The following is a 20,355-nucleotide window of genomic DNA, read 5'->3' as shown; positions in this document are numbered from 1 at the left end:
GTGCCTGTATGCCCTTATTTTCCTAAATACTTGGTGTGTCAGTAGCCAGCAACAATTTGTCTAGGGGCCCGCCAACATGGTCCCAATTGGGCCCCACATTTGATAGGACCAGCCCTGATGCCAGGAACCACTTTGTGTGTAATTGTATAGAACATTTAGTTATATTTGCCTACTTATTTTATGTTTTATAGGTTTCTTTACCTTTGGGAAGGCACTGCTTTACTTTGGATACAGTTAGGGTTGCCACCTTTTCGGTTTTGACCCAAACAGTTCTGTTTTTGTAAGGCCTGTTCCGGTCTGAACTTTCTGTTCGGTTTTCAGCCTTATGAAACCCGAACTATAATCTGTCCAATACATGAAAAATGTTTAAATACTAAGATCCTCAACTCAACATGGCAGTGAAAATAACTAGAGGTGGACGGGCCCTGGCGCGGGACGCGCTGCCGGGTCCCCCGCACCCCTCCGTACACCCGGAACCGCCGGGAATCGTGGCGCGTGAGCTGCTGTGGGGGCCCTGATGGGGTGCCCTGGCCCAATCGCATCCCCTGCTCCCCCGGTAGTTACGCCACTGCAACATGGCTTATTTACTATCAAGTGCAGTTCATTTCTCATTATTACAGATACAAAAAAAGCAAATCAATCAAAAATAAGATATTTATTTCTACATTAGCATTGCTGTATTTCAGAGCTTTCTGGATAATTGATTTCTGTATAAGAGATCTCAAACCTGTAATTAAAGGATTGGGCTTAAAGGGGTGGTTCACCTTCAAAAAACTAGTTGTTTTCAGACAGAGCACCAGAAATAATAACTTTTTCCAATGACTTTCTATTTCCTATGTGTCACCGTTATTCTTTTTTTTTTTTATTTATTTATTTAAAGATTTTAATTTTCTGTTAAACAAGCATATCATTAGCACATGTAAGAGTATGTAAGTTGGAAAACTGGTCACATTATCACAGATTGGCATGACATAGTTGTAAGCATTTCTATACATGAAACTCTATGTGTCAAATAAACCTTCATATTTCGTAACTGAACATGTCGTTATCTTTATTATCATCGTATACTATTGTTCAACCTGTGTTACATGGTCGGGATTGCCTAATCCGTTAATGATGCTTTTCTGTAGTTCTCAAAGGGGAAAAAAGTTATAGGAACAAGAGAAGAAAGGGAAAGGGGGAAAGAGTAAATGGGGAGGGGTCAGAGGGTGAGTGCAGAGGAGCCAAGTCCGTGAGTCAATTCGTTTCCGTCTGAGCTGTCTCATATTCCGCCCAGGGGAGCCATAATAGGCCATTTTGATAGTCTTTGCCCTGCAAATATGCTCTAATAGTTTCCATGTTTCTTATCCAATTTACTTTAGCGATAAGAGCGATAGGTAGAGAGGTGCTCTTCCGCTTGGCCGCCCTTAGTGTTTTTGCTGCCGTAAGTATATGTGTCGCTGGTTTATTGGAATCAGAGGTTGTCAATGTATTAAGAGGTAGGCCTAGAAGAAATGACAAGGGTTCGGGCTCAATATGTTGTTTGAAAATAGCTGATAGAATATGGGCTATCATCTTCCAGAACGCCTGAACTATCTCGCAGGTCCACCACATGTGATAAAATGTACCCCGTTCTCCACATCCCCCAAAACATTGCGGAGAGTGAGTGTTTTTCGATAAATGGGCCAGCTTTGACGGGGTCATGTACCATCTAAATATCAGTTTGTAGGCCTTCTCCAGTATTATTGTGCACACTGACGTCTTACTGGCCTTCAGCCAGATTGTCTGCCACTTTTCATTTTCAATTGTCTCCTGTACATCTTCTTCCCATCTGGTCATATACATTTGTGCTAAGGTGGTATTATCCTCAGAGAGTTTATTGTACAGGCTTGAGATCAGGTGAGCAGATTGGTTTGAGGAATTGCACATGAGTTCAAATTGTGTGGGGGTTGGTGGGGATGCATTGCCCTGCAGAAAGGTTTGAGATATAAAATGGCGTATTTGTAGATAACGGAAGAACTGACCGTTTGGCAGCTGTAGGCTGTCTTTGAGGTCTTGAAAGGTACGTATTTCTCGTCCTTTGACTAAGGTTGTACATAGATGGGCTTTATTGTCAATCCATGGGAGGAAGTCTCGTGTTTCTACCCCAGGTGGGAATTTTTTGTTTCCCAGGAATGTGCAAAACATAGTGTCGCATGGGGATAGTTGTAGTTTTTCTCTGTATTTGTCCCAAAGTTGTATCGAATGCATTGAAGTAGGGGGAAGATGATCAGGTATAACTCTGTCTTTTTCCGGGATCCAGATGATCTGATCCATTGCAAGCGGAGCCAGATTCACATTTTCGACATCAAGCCATGGCATGATCGGGCTCCTATGCATAGCCACCATCTCTGATAATCTCGCTGCCATGTAATATCTAAATATGTGTGGCACCCCTATTCCCCCCATGCTTTTCGGTTTAGTCATTATGTCCAATTTGATTCTGGGACGCTTATTATCCCAAATGAACTGTGTAATGGCTTTCTGCAGGGAATTGTCCGTCTTCTCCGGAAAGTTTATTGGAAGGACTCTGAAGAGGTACAGTATCTTAGGAAGCAATGTCATCTTCACCGTTGAAATACGGCCAAACCAAGATAGCCCATATTTGCTCCAGGTTTGCAAGCTTGATTTTAAGGAGGCGATTAGTGGGACATAGTTGCAGTCATATAGGGAATCATACTTGGCCGTTAGCTGTATTCCAAGGTATTTAATGGCTCTATCTTGCCACTGGAAGTCAAAATTGGCTTGAAGTAGCTTTTTCTCTGTAGGGTGCATCCTGATTGATAATGCTTGCGATTTAGAGTTGTTGATCTTAAACCCCGATATAAGGCTGAATTGGTCCAGCAGCTCGTTAAGGTGTGGTAGTGAGGTCTGGGGTGAGCTCAGAGTCAGGAGAATGTCGTCAGCATATAAGCCAATTTTGTGGTGTGTTTCACCTACCCCAATTCCTTATATTTGCGGGTGGTTTCTTATGGCATTGGCCAATGGCTCCAGAGAGAGGGCGAACAACAGAGGAGAGAGTGGGCACCCTGGTCTTGTCCCCCCTTCTATCTTGATCTCCTTCGAAAGTGTACCCATCATTGCAACCTTAGCTGATGGGGCATTGTATAGCTGTTGGATTCCCCGCAAAAAGGGAAGCGGTACTTGTATGTCCTCTAGTACTGTCATCATATATTTCCAGTTCAGCCTATCGAAGGCCTTTTGAGCATCTAACGACAGTAGCATTGTAGTAGTGGATTGTTTCTCTGCCAAATATATAAGAGTGATGGCTTTCCTGACATTATCCCCCGCCTGTCTGCCAGGGATAAAGCCCACTTGGTCCGGGTGTACCAGCAAAGGAAGATGTGGAGCTAATCTAGTTGCTAGAATTTTTGCGAACAGCTTCATGTCCACATTGATCAGTGATATAGGGCGATAGCTTTCGCAGTTCATCGGATCCTTTCCCTCTTTATGAATCATGCATATAGTCGCTCCTTGCTTGTGGAGAGTAGGGGGATGTCCTTCCATGAAAGATTGGAAAAGTGTTACCATCTGAGGGGCTAGAATTTCCGCAAATTGTTTATAGTATCTGGCAGAGTAGCCATCAGGACCTGGGGATTTGCCTGATTTAGCATTTTTGACCGCTTCCTGGATTTCTAGGAAGCCTGGCTAGTTGGAGCGCCCCACAGTGGCGCACACGCATGCGCGAAGAACCGTTCATGCGAGCGCATGCGCAAAATAACCTTTGTGTGCACATGCGCAAAAAAATGAGGCAGCGCGAAAGGGACAGCGCATGTATGCGCAAACAAACACACATGCCAGCCAGAGAGCGGACCGTACTAGGGATAGGAGAGGCAGAGAAGGCGCGTGCCTTGCGCCCCTCCAGCTTTGCGCCCAAGGCACGTACCTACTCTGCCTACCCCTAGTTACGGCCCTGCTTCAACCTTTCATAATATTCAGTATTGGTCAATTGCTTAAATGCTTCCCCTAAGTATTTATCCTTATCCATGACAACCGTCGCGCCCCCCTTGTCCGCATTTTTGATAGTGATCTGTGAATTATTACTCAATTCTGTCAGGGCATTAAATTCATCCTTGGACAAGTTGTATAGTCTTTTATCATTGAATTGACAATTAAGGGACGTCACATCATTGATAACCAATCTTTCAAAGACATTAAGTGAATCAGGGTTATAGTAAGGATTTCTATTTTTAAATTTACCCATGCTGGCAGTACAGCCTGCTTGATCCTTAAAATACATTGTCGGCCTCGGCGTGTCTTGCTGTTGCGGTCGAGGATGTGGAACATTGGGGACATCCTCCAGGCCTCCGGCTAAAATACAATCCCCTTGTTCATCCTGCGCCTGGTTCCGTCTGCCTAGGTTCCTATGTGGCGCCCGCTGCTCAGTTTCAGCCTCACTGTCTGTCGACTGGGAGGTGACGTCACTGCTGTGCGCTCCCCGGCGTCCCTGTTTCTTCCATCTCCCACGCTCTGCCTTCTATTCCTGCCAATTATACACCCGTCTGTGGGAATAATACTCTGTATCAGGTCTGTACTTCCGTAGTTTCATCTGAAGGATGTCACTCACAAACATGTGAGTTTGTCAAGATTCGCCGTAAGTTGTGCATTCAACGATTCATACTCCTCTTGTTTAACTCTGTCTTTTAATTTCAGTCGATGTGCGCTGTATCTCTGGTTGCAGGTATTGTATGGTTAGGTATATCAGATCCAAACTTGCCTTGTTCAAAATACATTGCCATTTCTCCAGGTATTCGCTATGGTCTTTCAACAACGCTGGTTGGTTCTTTATACGTAGGTCCCTTGGGATATGCTCAACCTTGGCATATTCTACCAACATAATGGAGTGCATATTCAAGCTAACGAGTCTCTTGCTCAAATCTTCTAATAGATGTATTTTATCATCTGTGCTCCGTAAGGTATTTAAGTCTGTCGTAGCTGTTGTGCACCTATATATACCTGTGTACCATTTTACACTTATGAAAGAAGAAATTAAGAAAGAAAGTAAATTGGTACCTGCGTACCAATTTACACTTGAGAAAGGAGGCTGTGCCTCCGAAACATTGTGGGGATCTCAATAAATTTCAACTATTTAGCACGGATGCTCATGTGTGTGCCATCTGATTCTCTATTTGTGAATAGTTAGCTGATGATGCTGGGAGTTGTAGTTTTGAGCAGCTTCACATCTCACCACTCATCTAATAAAATAAAAATTTTACTGGAAAATAGTCATTTGTAAAAGTCACTTGCAAAATGCTGTCATTGATTTATTATCGCCTTTAATTTTTAAGCTCTTTCTGTGGCATGTTATAAATGTGCCAGGGCAATTTGATGTAAGGGGTATTTTATGCATGCAACATTTAATTTGATGAATGATTTCAAACTCATAATTGCTTTTAGAAACAGTGTTACATTCACATGAGTTTATGACTCTGGCTCACAGGGGAATTCACTATATTAAGGGGAACAGTGGTGTAACTACTGGGAGTGGGGGGGGGTAAGTTTGCACCTGGGCCTGCTGGATCCATAATATGCATATTGCAGGTGGCAAGATGGGGGAATTTTTCAGCTGCACATCCAGTGGCCACAAGTTTGGAGTGTGCAGGGGCACCCATATACTCCCTCAGCTACCTATGCCAATGAAGGGGAGGACCTCTCATCACTCGTTGGCCTCTCCAGAAGGGCACTAAGCACCACAGGTCAATCAAGTTGACACCATTTAGTAAAGGTATTTGTGTCCTCCTAAAGGATCAGACGCCATATCAACTCCAAGTCACGATCATTCACAAACATTGGCATATTTTACAGTCTTGTCTTCCAGAAGTTCAAAGTTTCAACCTACCACCAATGTTGGCCTACAAAAGGGCTAAAAATCTAAGGGATCGGCTGGTTAAGGAAAGCCCCAGGGCGCAAAACCCCTCCCCCCCTCCCCTGTGTTGCCCCCCCTCCCTCCTCCCCCCTGGCCTACCTGTCCCCCTGGGCAAATGCCCCTAACTTGTTACTCACCCCTCTGCGCAGGTCCTGTCCACGGAGTTCACAGTCGCCATCTTCTCCCACGCGCGTCTTCTTCCTGCTCTGACCGGCGTCTTCTGGCGCATGCGCAGTAGGAACAGGTACCGGTACAGCTCTATTGCGCATGCGCCGAATGTCACGAAGTGAAATCGGAAAACTTCGTGACATTCGGCACATGCGCAATAGTGCTGTACCGGTACCTGTTCCTACTGCGCATGCGCCAGAAGACGCCGGTCAGAGCAGGAAGAAGACGCGCGTGGGAGAAGATGGCGACTGTGAACTCCGTGGACAGGACCTGCGCAGAGGGGTGAGTAACAAGCTAGGGGCATTTGCCCAGCGGGAGGGGTAGGCCAGGGGGGAGGAGGGAGGGGGGGCAATACACGGGAGGGGGGGAGGGGTTTTGCGCCCTGGGGCTTTCCTTCTCCTTTAAAGCTGATGTGGGCAGTCGGAAGCCCCAAAGGGGACCGTTTCTACAAAATCCTAAATTTGGCACCTTTCCCTGCCTCCACTGCTGTCAGTGTAATTCAGTAATAAAAGGGAGCACATTCCATCATCCACACTCTGGCAAACAATACAATATCAAACATTACTTTACGTGTGAATCGTCCTTTGTGGTGTATTTATTAAAGTGTCCTTGCGGCCTATTATATGTGGGGGAAACAACACAGAAAATTAAGGATCGTATATCTAAGCACAAATCAACGATTCGTACAGGACAAACTGCCCTACCTGTACCCGCACATTTTCAAAAATCTGGCCACACAGTGAGTCAATTAAAATATCAGGTTATTGACACAGTCCCAATACCCAGAAGAGGAGGTAATAGATTACTGGCTTTACACAAACTAGAGATGCAGTGGATTCATAGACTAGACACAGTGTGGCCACGGGGTCTAAATAAGGACTATACACCAGCAATGTTTATATATCAGTAGGTACGCAGACTTCTTTGTACATAATTGTATCTTATTGAATTTATTATATTTATGATTACTAAAGATATTTTTTCTTTTAAGGCCACTGAACAAAGAACAATCTGAAGACCAGTACCAGCACATGATCTACATACCCCGAAATACTTTGAAAGAATGGGTATTTGATGCGGTAGAGGTACTAACCTTGAGTCTCAGATTGCTGTATTTCTAACAAAAAACTTTTTTCAAATTTTTTTCAAATTTTCTCAAATTATGTTTAAAAATTCTCAGATTTTGTAAGAAACCTGTTTTAAAAAAAATGTAGAATTGCACTGTCTATTTTCACTGATATTTTAATGTTTTATGAAGATACATGAATTTGCACAAGGTGTCTGTATGATGGACGTTTTTTTAATATTTTTATATACCTTAGAGATAAAAGTGGAATACATTGGATCTACAAATGTTTAACAAATGTGGATGCAGTTTAACAAATTGTTAATTGGATAATTTCCTGGTCCCTCCCACTTGGTTGTCACACCACCCCCCTTCAATTGTCTATTTAACACAGCACTTTGAATGTAATTTTAGGCTTGAGAAAGGGCCCTGTGCGGCTCGAAACGTTGCCATGTTTTTGAAGTTTGCAATGAGCCAATAAAAGTCACTTTTTGCATAACAAAACTGAATTGTGTGCTACAGCTACTTTGGACTTTGTTGCCATATCAACTCCAAGTGCCAGAAATGATGAACTCCCGTCTCCACAACTTTTTGGGTGGAATTGTGTGTGTTGTGGCACATCTGATGCGATTGCGTGAGGTGCAAATGCCTCTCATGACCACAATAATGCTGGAATTATGGGAATAAACCACTGCATTGTGGGTATGGGTTTAATACACTTTGCATATTGCACTTGGGCTTGGATTAGGGTATATGTCTCATAGCTTATTGATAGCATCACTGTGACTGCAGCAAAGAATGCAAAATAAAGATTCTATGGGAGGAATCAAGCTAAAGCTTTCGGGAGGGAGTAGAGAATAGCTACCATTTGGGGGCCACAAACCCAGAGTGACAGTAATGACCTAACCCAGAAGGGATGCCATAGACAAGTGATCCCCAACCAGCGGCTCCTGAGCAACATGTTGCTCTCCAACCCCTTGGATGTTGCTCCCAGTGGCCTCAAAACACGTGCTTGTTTTTTGAATCCCTGGCTTGAAGGCTTTAGTAACATAAAAACCTTGTGTATTGCCAAACAGAGCCTACTGTAGGCTGCAAGTCCTCATAATGGCTACCAATATCCAATCACAGCTCATATTTGGCACCCCCAGGAACTTTTTGCAAGCTTGTGTTGCTCCCCAACTTAGTTTTAGATTTGAATGTGGCCCATGGGTAAAAAAAGGTTGGGGACCCCTGCCATAGACCATGATTTAATATTGGGCCAATCGTGGGTGTGTGGGCCTCTGAGTATTTAAAATGCCAGGACCTACCTATTAAACATCTATTTAATTCTACAGAGTACTCTCAGTGCCAGGAGGAATAAACAACATAAACTTTCAGTTTGATTCCTCTTTTAGAATATTTAGTTTGTCTGGAGCAGTCCCAGTGATACTATAAGCTATAAGATATAAATGCTATAGATTTTTGGGTCAGTCATTCATGTATTTGGTATCATACATTGAATTTAAGGGGAACCAAAGAAATTCCATTAGCTTCCTGTGTCAGAAATTTGGATCATGGTGAAAAGAGCATGTTGTTAGTCTGCTGGATTCAGAAGTCTTGGGTGGGCGCCTCTTTACTTCAACATTCCAGTTATTTTCACAGACCCGGGGTGCTTTTCACCAGAGCACAGCGATGTGATGTGTTCATTGGTCCCAGATATCTCTTGTGCTACCCAAGCTCAGTAGAATACTTCTTGGGAGCTTATTGTACTGTAGCTTCACCCAGTTTAAACCAGTGCAAGGGATACCAGGCTCCAATAAAAACATGGTATCATGGCACCGTCTCCCAGGAGTAATAAGTATCCTGTTTCCAATACTCATAAAGATCAGCTGGCATGGACACTATGATCAATAAGATTTGTGCAGTATGATGGCCTGACCAGCTTCATTCTACTGTATTCAATAGTGTGGGAAAGCAATGTCCAGCAGGGGCAAGGAGATTAATATCAAAATGTCTTTAAAAGGCCTAGGCCAAACAGAACAAAGAAGCTAATACAGCTGTACCTTGCACATAAATAAGCTTAACCCATGATCTGCCTCTCTTACCATGCCTCAACTTAAAGGGCAAGCAAAACCTGGAATGATATGGATTAATATTTGGACCCAGGGCTGCTGAATAGCTTCACACATCCAATAGCAGTATCATTGGTAAGTTTAAATCCCTCATTTAGCAGAAGGATCCTTCCTGGATACCCTGGTGGGGTGGGATCCTCCTCTATCTATTGTTCCAGAGAGAGGCAGATGTGCTGTGCACCCGTGGGGAGCAGGGTACTAGGGTAATATATAGATGAAAAGCAAAGGGGTATCAATTCATGTAAATTAAAATTATGCACACCTCCCTTTGGCCCAGGGCTCATAGAGCTTTTCCACTAGGCAAATACCTTTCTATACCTAGGGACCCTAAATAAAAATAATAGCATGTTAATAAGCTGGCCCATCCAGGACAGAAGCCTTCTAATGACAGTGACATGTTTATGGGTCAGTTCTTTCTAAACCCAAAGTGTACAAAAAACAACAATACTTTTATGGGTCAATCCCACTTAGGCCCAAAACATCCTACTGGTATCTTTATGGGATAGTCCCTACTAGGCCCATAATGTACTAAGAATAATGACACGTTAGTACGTCTGTAACACCAAAACCCAGTCTAGTACAATGTACTAATCCCAGTTATATGTTTGTATACACAATATGTAGTGTTTATGTTGATGTTTAATTATGAAAAAGTGTCCTTCAAGGCTTTGGACACTGACCAAAACTCTGGCCTCTATAAAAATCAACAGGATCGGGCCCAGACATGGCTCCTTCCTTCCTTTTACCTCTTAATTTTTAACACCTCTTTTCACCTGTTTCTCCCACCCCTGCCACACAGGGGTATATTTATCAAAAAGTGAAGTTAATAGTGAAGTTCCGCCACTAGAGTGAAATTCCGCCACTTTCCATTCATTTCTATGGGATTTTTATAGGCGTATTTATCAAAGGGTGAACTTTCACCCATTGATAAATACGCCTTTCAAAATCCCATAGAAATTAATTGAGAGCTGCGGAATTTCACTCTAGTGGCGGAACTTCACTCTTTGATAAATTTACCCCTTAATTCCTTCTCTTTTCAGTTACTGCTTTCCCTTGCACTACAGGTGTCCATCATCTCAAAAGTTCCCTGACAGGACTATGGTACTATAAAAAAGCAAAAACACAAATAAAATATGTATCAAAAGCTTTATTTATATAATAGATGCTAATTTTTTAATTTATTGATTTATTCATATTCATTGAGGTTGGAAAGGACTCACATTCATTGAGTTCATGTTTTAGTTTTAAAGGAACCTGCCTATTTAATAGTTGATCCAGAGGAAGGCGAAAAACCCCATCTGAAGCCAGAGTCAATTTGCCTCAGGGGGGAAAAATTCCTTCCTGACTCCCAAATGGGCAGTCGGACAAGTCCCTGGATCAACTTCAACTAAAAGCTCATGTCAGAATCCCTGTGTTTTTTCCCTTGCTAAATTGTCATACAACCCTCTCTAAATTATAAGTGCAGAGACACACGTGGAGGTTCTAGGAGATTTAGTCACCCGGCAACAAATCGGCTCCTCTTCGGGCGACTAATCTCCCCAAACTGCCTTCCCGCTGGCTAGAATCTAAATCGCTGGTGGGATGGCACTCGGAGTGCCTAGTTTTGCAAGTCGCCTGAATTTGCCTCACAAGGAAACTTCCGGCGACTTCGGAAAATTATGCGCTCCGATTGCCATCCCGCCGGCGGTTTAGATTCTAGCTGGTGGGAAGGCAGTTCAGGGAGATTAGTCGTTTTAAGAAGAAGTGATGTGTTGCCAGGTGACTAATCTCCCCGAATCTCAAAGTGTGTCTCTGCCCTAAGGGATTGTGGTGGAGGATTTTCTGCTATGGTGATGTGAGGCTGCTTAAAAACAAAATGTCAGTTTGAAGGTATTGTTGGAGTAGAAGAAAAAATAATGAAGCCATACCACTTGAGGTGCAGATGGGGGCTATGAATTAAAAGATAAACTAGAGAGGGTGCAGTATGTGGAGGGGTGTGTGTGTATGATGATATGAAAAATAGAAAACAATAAGAGTGCATGCAGGGATTGAAAATGTGAGTTGGAGTTAAATAAATGAAGTAAAAAAGCACCAATGGTGAAGCAATAGGGAGTTGAAGAAACTACTATTTTAAGGGGCCTTAGTTTTAGTGGTTGCTGTGAGGTGGTTTGAAGACAATATAAAGTTACGAGGAAATATTGTTGGAGTGGAAAATAAGAAGAATAAAGATGGCCGGTGGTGCAAATGGATTGGTTTGTATAGAGAAAGACCATTTGCTGAGGATGCACCGCTGTAGATATTATATACAGTAGTGGAGGACTGTAAGAAAGATGATTTCGGTAGGAGGAAGTGGAGGGGTATGTGAGTGTGTTTTAACTGTGGCAGGTGTAATATGTAATGCTAACGGAGATGAAAATGCTGGAAGTATGTTAGCATGGTGGTAGAGTTGTAGCAGAATAAGAAAGAGAGTCTGGTTGTGGATACAAAGATGCATGAAAAGAAGAATGGATGTTACAAAATAAGATACAACTGCTGGAGCTGTGGACTATAAAGGCAAAATCTAACTGGTGGAGCTGTGACAATTAAATGTGGACACCACTGTTGGAGCTGTGATAGTGTAAATACAGATGGTAGTGGAAAACCAGAAAGGAAGACATTTCCTGAAGTCAAGCTGAGGTCTGGGCAGGCTGAGTTCAAGCATAATCAGGGACAGGCCAAAAGACAGAGGCAGGCTGAGTTCATTCATGGTCAGGGATACGCAGAGGTCAAGAGGCTGGCAGAGTTCAAGCATAATCAGGGACAGGCCAAAAAACAGAGGCAGGCTGAGTTCATTCATGGTCGGGGACAGGCAGAGGTCAAGAGGCAGGCGGAGTTCAAGCAATAGAAAGTCCAGGAATCAGGCCGAGTCATAATCCAGAAGTCAGAAGCAGCAAAAATAAGATCAAGAGCGAGGAAACATAACCAAGCTCAATATATTTCCTTTGGTGTCTCTTTAATGAAAAGGCTTAAACATGCACACGCGATGCTATAAAGTCAGATATGGTGCGTGGATGTGCACATAGATGGCAGCAAGTGCCAAGAATGCGCAAAAGAATGTGCACTCCCACATCTGCACACAGGCAGACAGGATGCTGGAGGGCACAGTGGAGCCTTACCGAAAGTATGAATGCAGGTGGAGTTGCATGAGCTTAAGACACCTCTGGTGAAAAGGTGATAGTCTTCAGTAAAATGAAGAAAACACACCAGAATAATGCTGATGCTGCATAATGATGAGCTGCAGATGTTGAAGGTGCAGCAGATGGTAGAATGTGCTGGTAGAGGTGCAGAAGAATAAGGAGAAGAGGCTGTTGTTGGAACTATAGTAGATGGAAACTTAGGCATCACAAGTGGAGCTGTGGTTCTTGAAAAAGCGGCTTGTGTGGCATGTGGACCTGTGAAAAGATTGACAGTCTGGTGGTAAAGGTGCACTAGAAGGGAGAGAAAAGGCTGGTGGTGGAGCCATTAGATGGAAAGTAAGGTACCACTGGTGGTGATGTGGTCCTTCAAAGTGAGACTGCTGGTGGAGTTGCAGGATCTCAAGACACCACTAGTGAAAATATGGTGGTCTGAAAAGGATACAGTAAGTATGGAGCTCTGGATGAAGGTGAAGACACTGTCAGTGGATGTTCAAGACACGACTGGTTCAGCTATGGTGGCTTAAAAGGAGATGGTTCTGGTGGAGCTGTCATTGGCACTGGTGCTGTTTGAGAAACAAAATAAACATCAATAAGTAATACTGTTTATCATTATGAATATCCGTGTAAAAAACGGTGTACATTTTTTTACGAATTTTTTCTTTTTGTTGGAAGCAATGTATAATAATGGCTTTAAATCTGGCATTCACATGGTGTAAACATATACAGCTTGATAAATTCCGTTAATTTTACTAATACTTTTGCCCCAAAGTCTGCAGGGATGACTAGGAAAGGAAAGATGGCAAATCAGTTAATTCTCCAGGGCTGGTTCATTTATCCACCACTGCTTGATGTGTGTATGCACCCAATTATCACTTAGGTCATGGAGAGGATTTTGATTGGAAAATGCATTCGATTTTTTTTTAGCAGAAATCCACCTCTTGTGTGCAGTGACAGGTGGATTTAGTTACTGTCGATGCATACACACACTGGGTAGAAGGGGACCAAATTGGGATTTGTCCGCCGGCATTGAAAATATTGTCCTAAAGCTCTCTAGGACCAATATGTAGGAATATTTAATGAAGATGGTACCTTTCCCTGTGGATGTTTCTCCTTGGATGTTATTAAGGAGGTTCATCTTGAGCACTGATGTTATTTGCCACAAGATCAGTAAGAGGGAAAGCCCTCCAGTGCCATTTGCTCAGCCACACTTTGTTCTGGCAATGTCTGGGGAGTGCAGAAGGACCAAGCACTCTGCAGCTTCTTCATGGTCCAGACAGCTGCTCCCTTCAATCCTGTGTAAATGAATAAAATCACAGTAAGGAAATAGCCAAAATTAATATCATGTTTTTGTTTAATTTATTGGATAAAAGCTAGTGAGTGTGTATTGATGCACAGAATTGCTACAGGATAAAATGTGCATGATTCAAAAATAAAAATGCAAATTGTCTTAGAATTCCATTGTCAATGTTACCCTAAAATGTAATGAGGTTTAAAAAAAGGAAAGGGCCATTTACTTGGGGGTACCAAAATATAGGCACCCCAAGTGAATGTATATACTTTCCTGAAACCCTGGGCCGTTGCAGTTTTCTGCTGATAGGAGCACCGGCCTGGGGTTTAAGGTAAGTATAAACAATAACTTGGGGTGGTTAATTTTTGGCAACCCAAAGTAAATAAAGCCTTTCCTTCTCCTTTAAGTCCCCCTTAAAATTTACATTATTCCTAGCGCCAATATAAAACGACCACCTTTTTCAGTTTCTCAATTTAGTGCTGATATAAGTTATGCAAAAGTGTGGGGGGGTTTATACTTAACATAATGGATTCACTAACCTTTCTTGGTCAGATGGTTCTGCAGCACCTGAAGGTGTTTCTTTATTTCAGCCCTAATTGTCTTCTTTGGGGGCAGTTCAGTAATGAACGGGTGCTGCAGAAGTTCTTCAGCACTCCACCTCTTTGATGGTTCCTTTTCCAGACAAGATTTGACAAAGGACACAAAATTCTGTGACCTGTAAAAAAAATATTGAAATGAGAACAGCTTTTAGCTTTATCTAATCAAACAAAATGCAGTGACTTTGGGTTTTAGCTATAAATGCAGAGTATTGCCTTGTTTGATGTACCCACTTTAATCCAGTTCAACTGTGGCTACATGGACAGGTAGTACCCAAGGGGTATGTAGGTATGTAGAGGATTTAGTGGAGAGAAGTATAAAGGTGAGAAAAAGATCATTATTCCCAGAGAGGTTTTACACAGTAACTACACACAAGCACATCATGAGCTGGGAAGGACTCACCAGGTCTTTGATTGAAGCTCCGGTGCATCGTTGTTCAGTATGAGGTCTGACACTGGATACTGATTGGCATATGCTAAAAGTAAAAAAAAAAAAAAAAAAAAAAAATATATATATATATATATATATATATATATATATATATATATATATATATATATATATATATATATATATATATATATATATATATATATATATTAGACCATTCATACAAATACTGTATAAGATATTCAATTATTTTATTCATTGGAGCAGCAGAAGACAATTGAGTCACTTACGTGTTTCTCCCTCGGCCATTTCGATGGCAGTAATCCCCAGGGACCAGATGTCACACTGGAAAAAAAGACACCAAAAAGCATTAGAAGGAGCGATTGGCTTAGTGTATTTGTAAGTTACTTGTTTCCCAGTTGGTTTTTCCACCAGTGCCTACATACAATGAATGGAAAACACAGAAGAATTGGCACCTATGGCTTCAAGTTTAGCTCTTCTGTAACATAAATTGATGTTAACTGAATGCAGCACTCATTTGTGCAGACAGGAGGGAAGAGGTTAGAGAAAAATGTACAGTAACAATGAAAGTTAAGTGCACCAAGTATCATAAGTACAACATACTTTGGTGTCATACGCCACTGGTTTGCCTCTCCTCCTTATGGCCTCGGGCGCCATCCAGTGCACAGTGCCTTCACTCTCATAGCACTTTCCAGTCTGTGGGTCCAGGTCCCAGCAGAGTCCAAAATCGACTGAAATGACAAATGAATGAAAAATTTATTTTTAAATGCAATAACATAAAGACCTGTATTATGAAACCCTCTGACTCTATATTCACAGAAGCTTTCCGTCATATTATAACTGTTTTACTCACTCAGTTTCACCTTCCCTTTCTCTGTAAACATTATGTTTGGGCTCTTGATGTCCCGGTGCACGGCTCTGTTCTTGTGGATGTGCTTGAGTGCCTGGGGGGATTGAGATTCATGTTATAAGACTATAACAGACATCGGTCTAAGCATTAATATATATATATATATATATATATATATATGTGTGTGCGTAAAGCAAATCTGGCCTTACCTTTAACACTTCTTGGCAGACATAGCCAATCCAGGTCTCTCTCAGGGATTGGCCTTCGGTGGAATTTATCATGTCATGTAGGGAGCCGCCCCCACAGTATTCAAGGACAATCTGCAGTAGAAAAATAGAAATAAATTATTTAAGGCCTTCTATTACCTTTAATGGAGATCCCTTTGGCACAAAAGGGATAAAATGTGATACAGCAAATAATTTCTTACCTCCAGCAGCTCCGATGAACACTCATTAAGTGGAGCACTATAATAGGCTCCATGGAAAGCGGCGACGTTCTTGTGGCCGCCGAACTTCCGGAGAAAACTAACTTCCCGGCAAACAGACTCTTCATCCTGGAGTGGGATAACGGGAAACTCTTTAGCTCACATAGTCGACCACACAAATTAGGAATGATATGGAGAATGGAACTATAAAAATACACTACCCTGCTGATGTTGGCCATCTTCACAGCCACCACTCCTTTGCGATGGTGGCGACCCTGTAACACAGATAGAAAAGGTTTAACTGACATTCAATATTAGCTGCAAATATCAAGATTCATTTTGGGAATAAATGGAGTTTACTGTCTATTCTATTTGGGGACCACAACATGCCACTAGCACTTGAAGTTGCTTCCAGTTCCCCCTGCCATTTAGTGATTGGTTTTTCCCTTACCTTAAACACTTCTCCAGTTCCACCCTCTCCGAGAAGCACGTCCTTGGTCAGCCGACCATCAGGAGGCTGGAAAATAGAATACAATAAAAGAGGAATTTTATTGATAACATAATATGCCACAGGGTATCAAAAAAATGTATCACTTACCTGGGGGGACAGACAGAGGAAGAGGGGAGGATTGGCAATAAGGTACTTGAAATAGAGAGGCAACTGCCAGGTGGGAGGGTTTTACAACTGGGCGGGGGCATCACCAAACCTACTGCGAGATTCAATGCTCAAGCAGCCCCTACAGTCATGTATTTTACCCTATTTTCTACTCACCTTATAAGTCTCGGAGAGGGAACCACATTCTGCTTGTTGCTGAGGGAAAAAAGAAAGATCATTAGTGTAAAGGGACTTTATATGGTCCAACACTTGGCACTAAATGGTACTTCCTAGTATGACCCTTTCCCCAAAGTTACTACTCAGTAAAGTATACAGGACAGTGATGCAATTAGAAGTTTCTGAGCCCCATAGCACAATCATTTTCGGGCACACTAAGGCATTTTCATGAACCCATTTATTGATTAATACCCCACGTGCCACCTAAACCTCTGACCCCCCCCAAACCACTGTCCCCCTAAACCTCTGGGAACCCATCAGTCTCAGGGTCTCCTTCCTCTATAGTTAAACCCCTGGATAAGAACTGAACTATTATTAATTTATAGTGACATGTAATTCCCTTATAATACAGCTGGGTACAGATTTCAAGTTTACAGTCTGATTCTGTAAGAAGCTGCCCCCAATATGTACCCTTTATAAAGGTGCATATGGCCTGCTCTGTGTTACTGAATGGGTTAACATTGTATACTTTACTTAAAATTGTATACTTTAAACCCTTAATTTAAATAAAATGGTATCGGCTGCCTTACCTTCCTCTGGGGGGCCCAGAATGGCATTGCACCCCCAGTCTTTGTGCTCTTAAAAGAGCAGTTGGGAATGAAAAAGCGATATCAGCAGACGTCAATGAAAGATGTTATTTATAACAGACGTGAAAAAAAGGTGTAAAAATTCGCTGAATATCGCTTTGAAAAACTTTGAAAGTAGATTTGAAAATCTCTCCAAAATCACTCCGAAATCGCTTCGTCGCTCAGAACTTTCACTTTAAGGTAGAGGAAAAGAAAGAAGAGATTGTGAGCTCACGTGCACCGGCCCTCTCTGCTGTACATATCAGCATACACTGCCTTATATCAGTATTCACACCTTGACAGCAATAACATTGCAGCAATAACAGCTTTGGAATGAAAGTTCCCCTTTGAATCAAATTGTACTTGGCCCCGTCCTTCCATCTATTATAACATGGTGCCCAGTCCCTGCTAATGAAAAGAAACCTCACAGTTTTATTTTATCATCACTAGAATTTAGATTTCAGCAACAACTGATGTTGAAGCTCTGATGAGGCTGCTGAGAGTTATGTGTAATATAGAGAGCGATCATATGAGACAATTTGCAGTTTTTATTATTTGTTATTTTTTTTAGTTATTTAGCTCTTTATTCAGCAGCTCTATAGAATCCCCGACCAGTAGCTTGTGAGCAACATGTTGCTTTGCAACTCCTTGGATGTTGCTCCCAGTGGCCTCAAATCAGGTGCTTATTTTTGAATTATTGGCTTGGAGGCAAGTTTTTGTTGCATAAACCCAGGTGCACTGCCAAACAGAGCCTCGGTTTAGGTTGACAATCCACATATGGGCTACCAAATTGCCAATCACAGCACTTATTTGGCACCCCAAGAACATTTTTCATGCTAGTGTTGCTCCCCAACTCCTTTTACTTCTGAATGTTGCTCAAGGGTTCAAAAGGTTGGGGATCCCTGATGTAGAGAGTGATATTTTGAGACAATTTGCAACTGATTTTCATTTTTTCTATTATTTGTGGTTTTTCAGTTATTTAGCTTTTTATTCAGCAGCTCTTCGGTTTGCAATTTCATCTGGTTGCTGGGCTCCAAATTACCCTAGCAACCATGCTTTGATTTAAATGAGAATATGTAATATTAATAGGGGAGGGTCTGAATAGAAAAAGGAGTAATAAAAAGTAGCAATAACTTAATGTGTAGCCTTACAGAGCATTTGTTTTTAAGACGGGACCAGTGTCCCCTATTTGAAAGCTGGAGAAGAAGGCAAATAATTGAAACACTGTACAAAATAAATAACGAAGACCAATTGAAAAGTTACTTAGAATTGGCCATTCTCTAACATACTAAAGGTAAACTTAAAGGTGAGCCACCCCTTTAACCTTCAAATCAGAGAAGAGCACTGACATTGCCACCTCACCTGATACTGTTGTACTACAATTCCCAGAATACCTTTTTAACCTGCTGTCATGCCTGCCATTATACATAGTACCCAGGTGTAAGACGTGGCTGATGGAGGCAGATGTAGCCAAATAACTGCAAAGGCTATCTGGGCATGCTGGGAGTTGTAGTATTTATTTATGGGGGAACTAGATAACTATGGGCAAAGCTCAGGGCAGACCAGAATTTCTAGGAAACAAATGGCCCTGCCTATACAATGGCTAGTGAGGGGGCATGCTGATCTACCCCATCTAAAGCTCACCAGTCTATAAAAGGGATCAGATAATTTGACACTTTAAATCTCCCCATCTTTGTATTTCTGTAGACTTAAGGGTTTTCCATGAGAAAGGACACGGTTGAAGCAGGGAAGGTATTTCTTTTCCAGGATGCTCTTTAGCCTGAGTAACTCCCAGCATGCACAGGTGCCCTTTTGCTACTGGTTTATGCAAAAATTAATTGGTGGAGATCATGGCTACATAACAAAAAGCTCATAGGTGATACATTGTTAACCATCCTCATCCCCATGGAGCAGTCCAGGTGATGACATCATTGCTAGCAACAGATACTGACATTGCTGACTGTTTAACAGGATGTACCAATGCATAGGTGGGGGTAGGGTTATCAATCGGCAAAGAAAAGGGGGGTAGCAATAATGGCAGCTCTTATACTCAGCACGCTGATAGGGAATGGTGGGACTTGTAGGTCAGTAACAGTTACAAGACTAAAGGCTGATGGTCTTATAGGGGATGCTGGAACTTGTAGGTCAGTGATAGTTAGAAGACTCAAAGCTAAAAGACTGATAGGGGTGCTGGGACTTGTAGGTCAGTGACAGTTAGATGACTAAAGGCTGATGGTCTTATAGGGGATGCTGTTGGGAGCATTAGACATTTCAGATCAGTAAAAAGCAATGGCTGCCTGTCATTAACTTTACCCTGAAGAGCTTTTACAGAAGGCAATTTTATATACAAAATGAGCAAACTGAACAGCAAGTGCTGCCCCATTCCTTCCCTAACCCCAACTCTCACAATCACTTTTTATATTCATTAAAATACAAGAATATGAGTAAAACCAAGGATAATACTCCCAGGCGCTACTCAGTGGCACAATTAAAGTCGATTTTCTGCATTTCTATTAAATCCCCCCCCCCAGTGTGTGTGCTGGTCCACTCACCTCTGATCCCAGAAATGAAAGTGAGAAAACCGTTATTTTAACAGTCATTTAGCCATGCAGCCAATCACATGATTTCTTATACCAACTGTGATTGGCTGCAAAGTTGGCACACATGTTGCTAAGGTAAATGGGACCCTAGCAACCAGATGACAGTTACAATTAAAAACTGTAGGGCAGTGCAACTAAAGAGAAAATCATTACAAAATGAAGTCCAAATACAAATGATATTCCTGTCTACCTTACTGATTTTCAATGTGTGATCTCACCCAGGCAGCTACCAACGGTCATCCATCAGACTTATGGCAGCATCAAGGTGACTGTTGGTGGCTGACAATATCACAGCTCTGACAGTTCTATCTCAATATCCTTTAAACTAGACACGTGAATACAGTGTGACTTATAGAAATAGATGTGAATAGCAATATAATAGAAGAGGAATCTGGTACCCAAT

At 42.1% G+C, this 20,355-nt stretch overlaps 1 protein-coding gene across 9 annotated transcripts in view; it reads right to left on the bottom strand.

Annotated features, from left to right (window-relative positions):
• Window positions 1-10,942: 10,942 nt before the first annotated feature.
• Window positions 10,943-20,355, bottom strand: part of LOC108697620 (traf2 and NCK-interacting protein kinase-like) — a 20,387-nt gene continuing 10,974 nt past the window's right edge. For 7 of the 9 annotated variants that reach the window (XR_005962926.1, XR_005962928.1, XR_005962931.1 and 4 more), the window contains 13 exons: window positions 17,317-17,546; window positions 16,727-16,765; window positions 16,406-16,471; window positions 16,176-16,229; window positions 15,958-16,083; window positions 15,740-15,850; window positions 15,534-15,624; window positions 15,284-15,411; window positions 14,950-15,004; window positions 14,672-14,744; window positions 14,212-14,387; window positions 13,474-13,676; window positions 10,943-12,947 (listed from right to left, as the gene is read on the bottom strand). Coding sequence is in view for 1 of the 9 variants with exons in the window: in XM_041571074.1 (XP_041427008.1) it covers window positions 13,549-13,676; window positions 14,212-14,387; window positions 14,672-14,744; window positions 14,950-15,004; window positions 15,284-15,411; window positions 15,534-15,624; window positions 15,740-15,850; window positions 15,958-16,083; window positions 16,176-16,229; window positions 16,406-16,471; window positions 16,727-16,765; window positions 17,317-17,343 (1,074 nt within the window). In the remaining 8 variants the exon portion in view is untranslated. Of the gene's footprint in view, window positions 13,677-14,211; window positions 14,388-14,671; window positions 14,745-14,949; window positions 15,005-15,283; window positions 15,412-15,533; window positions 15,625-15,739; window positions 15,851-15,957; window positions 16,084-16,175; window positions 16,230-16,405; window positions 16,472-16,726; window positions 16,766-17,316; window positions 17,957-20,355 lie in introns of those variants that run through there. The other 2 variants (XR_005962933.1, XM_041571074.1) reach the window with 2 other exon arrangements.

Source organism: Xenopus laevis, chromosome 7S (assembly GCF_017654675.1).
Source record: "Xenopus laevis strain J_2021 chromosome 7S, Xenopus_laevis_v10.1, whole genome shotgun sequence".
NCBI lineage: Eukaryota > Metazoa > Chordata > Amphibia > Anura > Pipidae > Xenopus > Xenopus laevis.
Note: the sequence above shows the minus strand (reverse complement) of the source record. Positions and strands in the feature narration are given on the sequence as shown.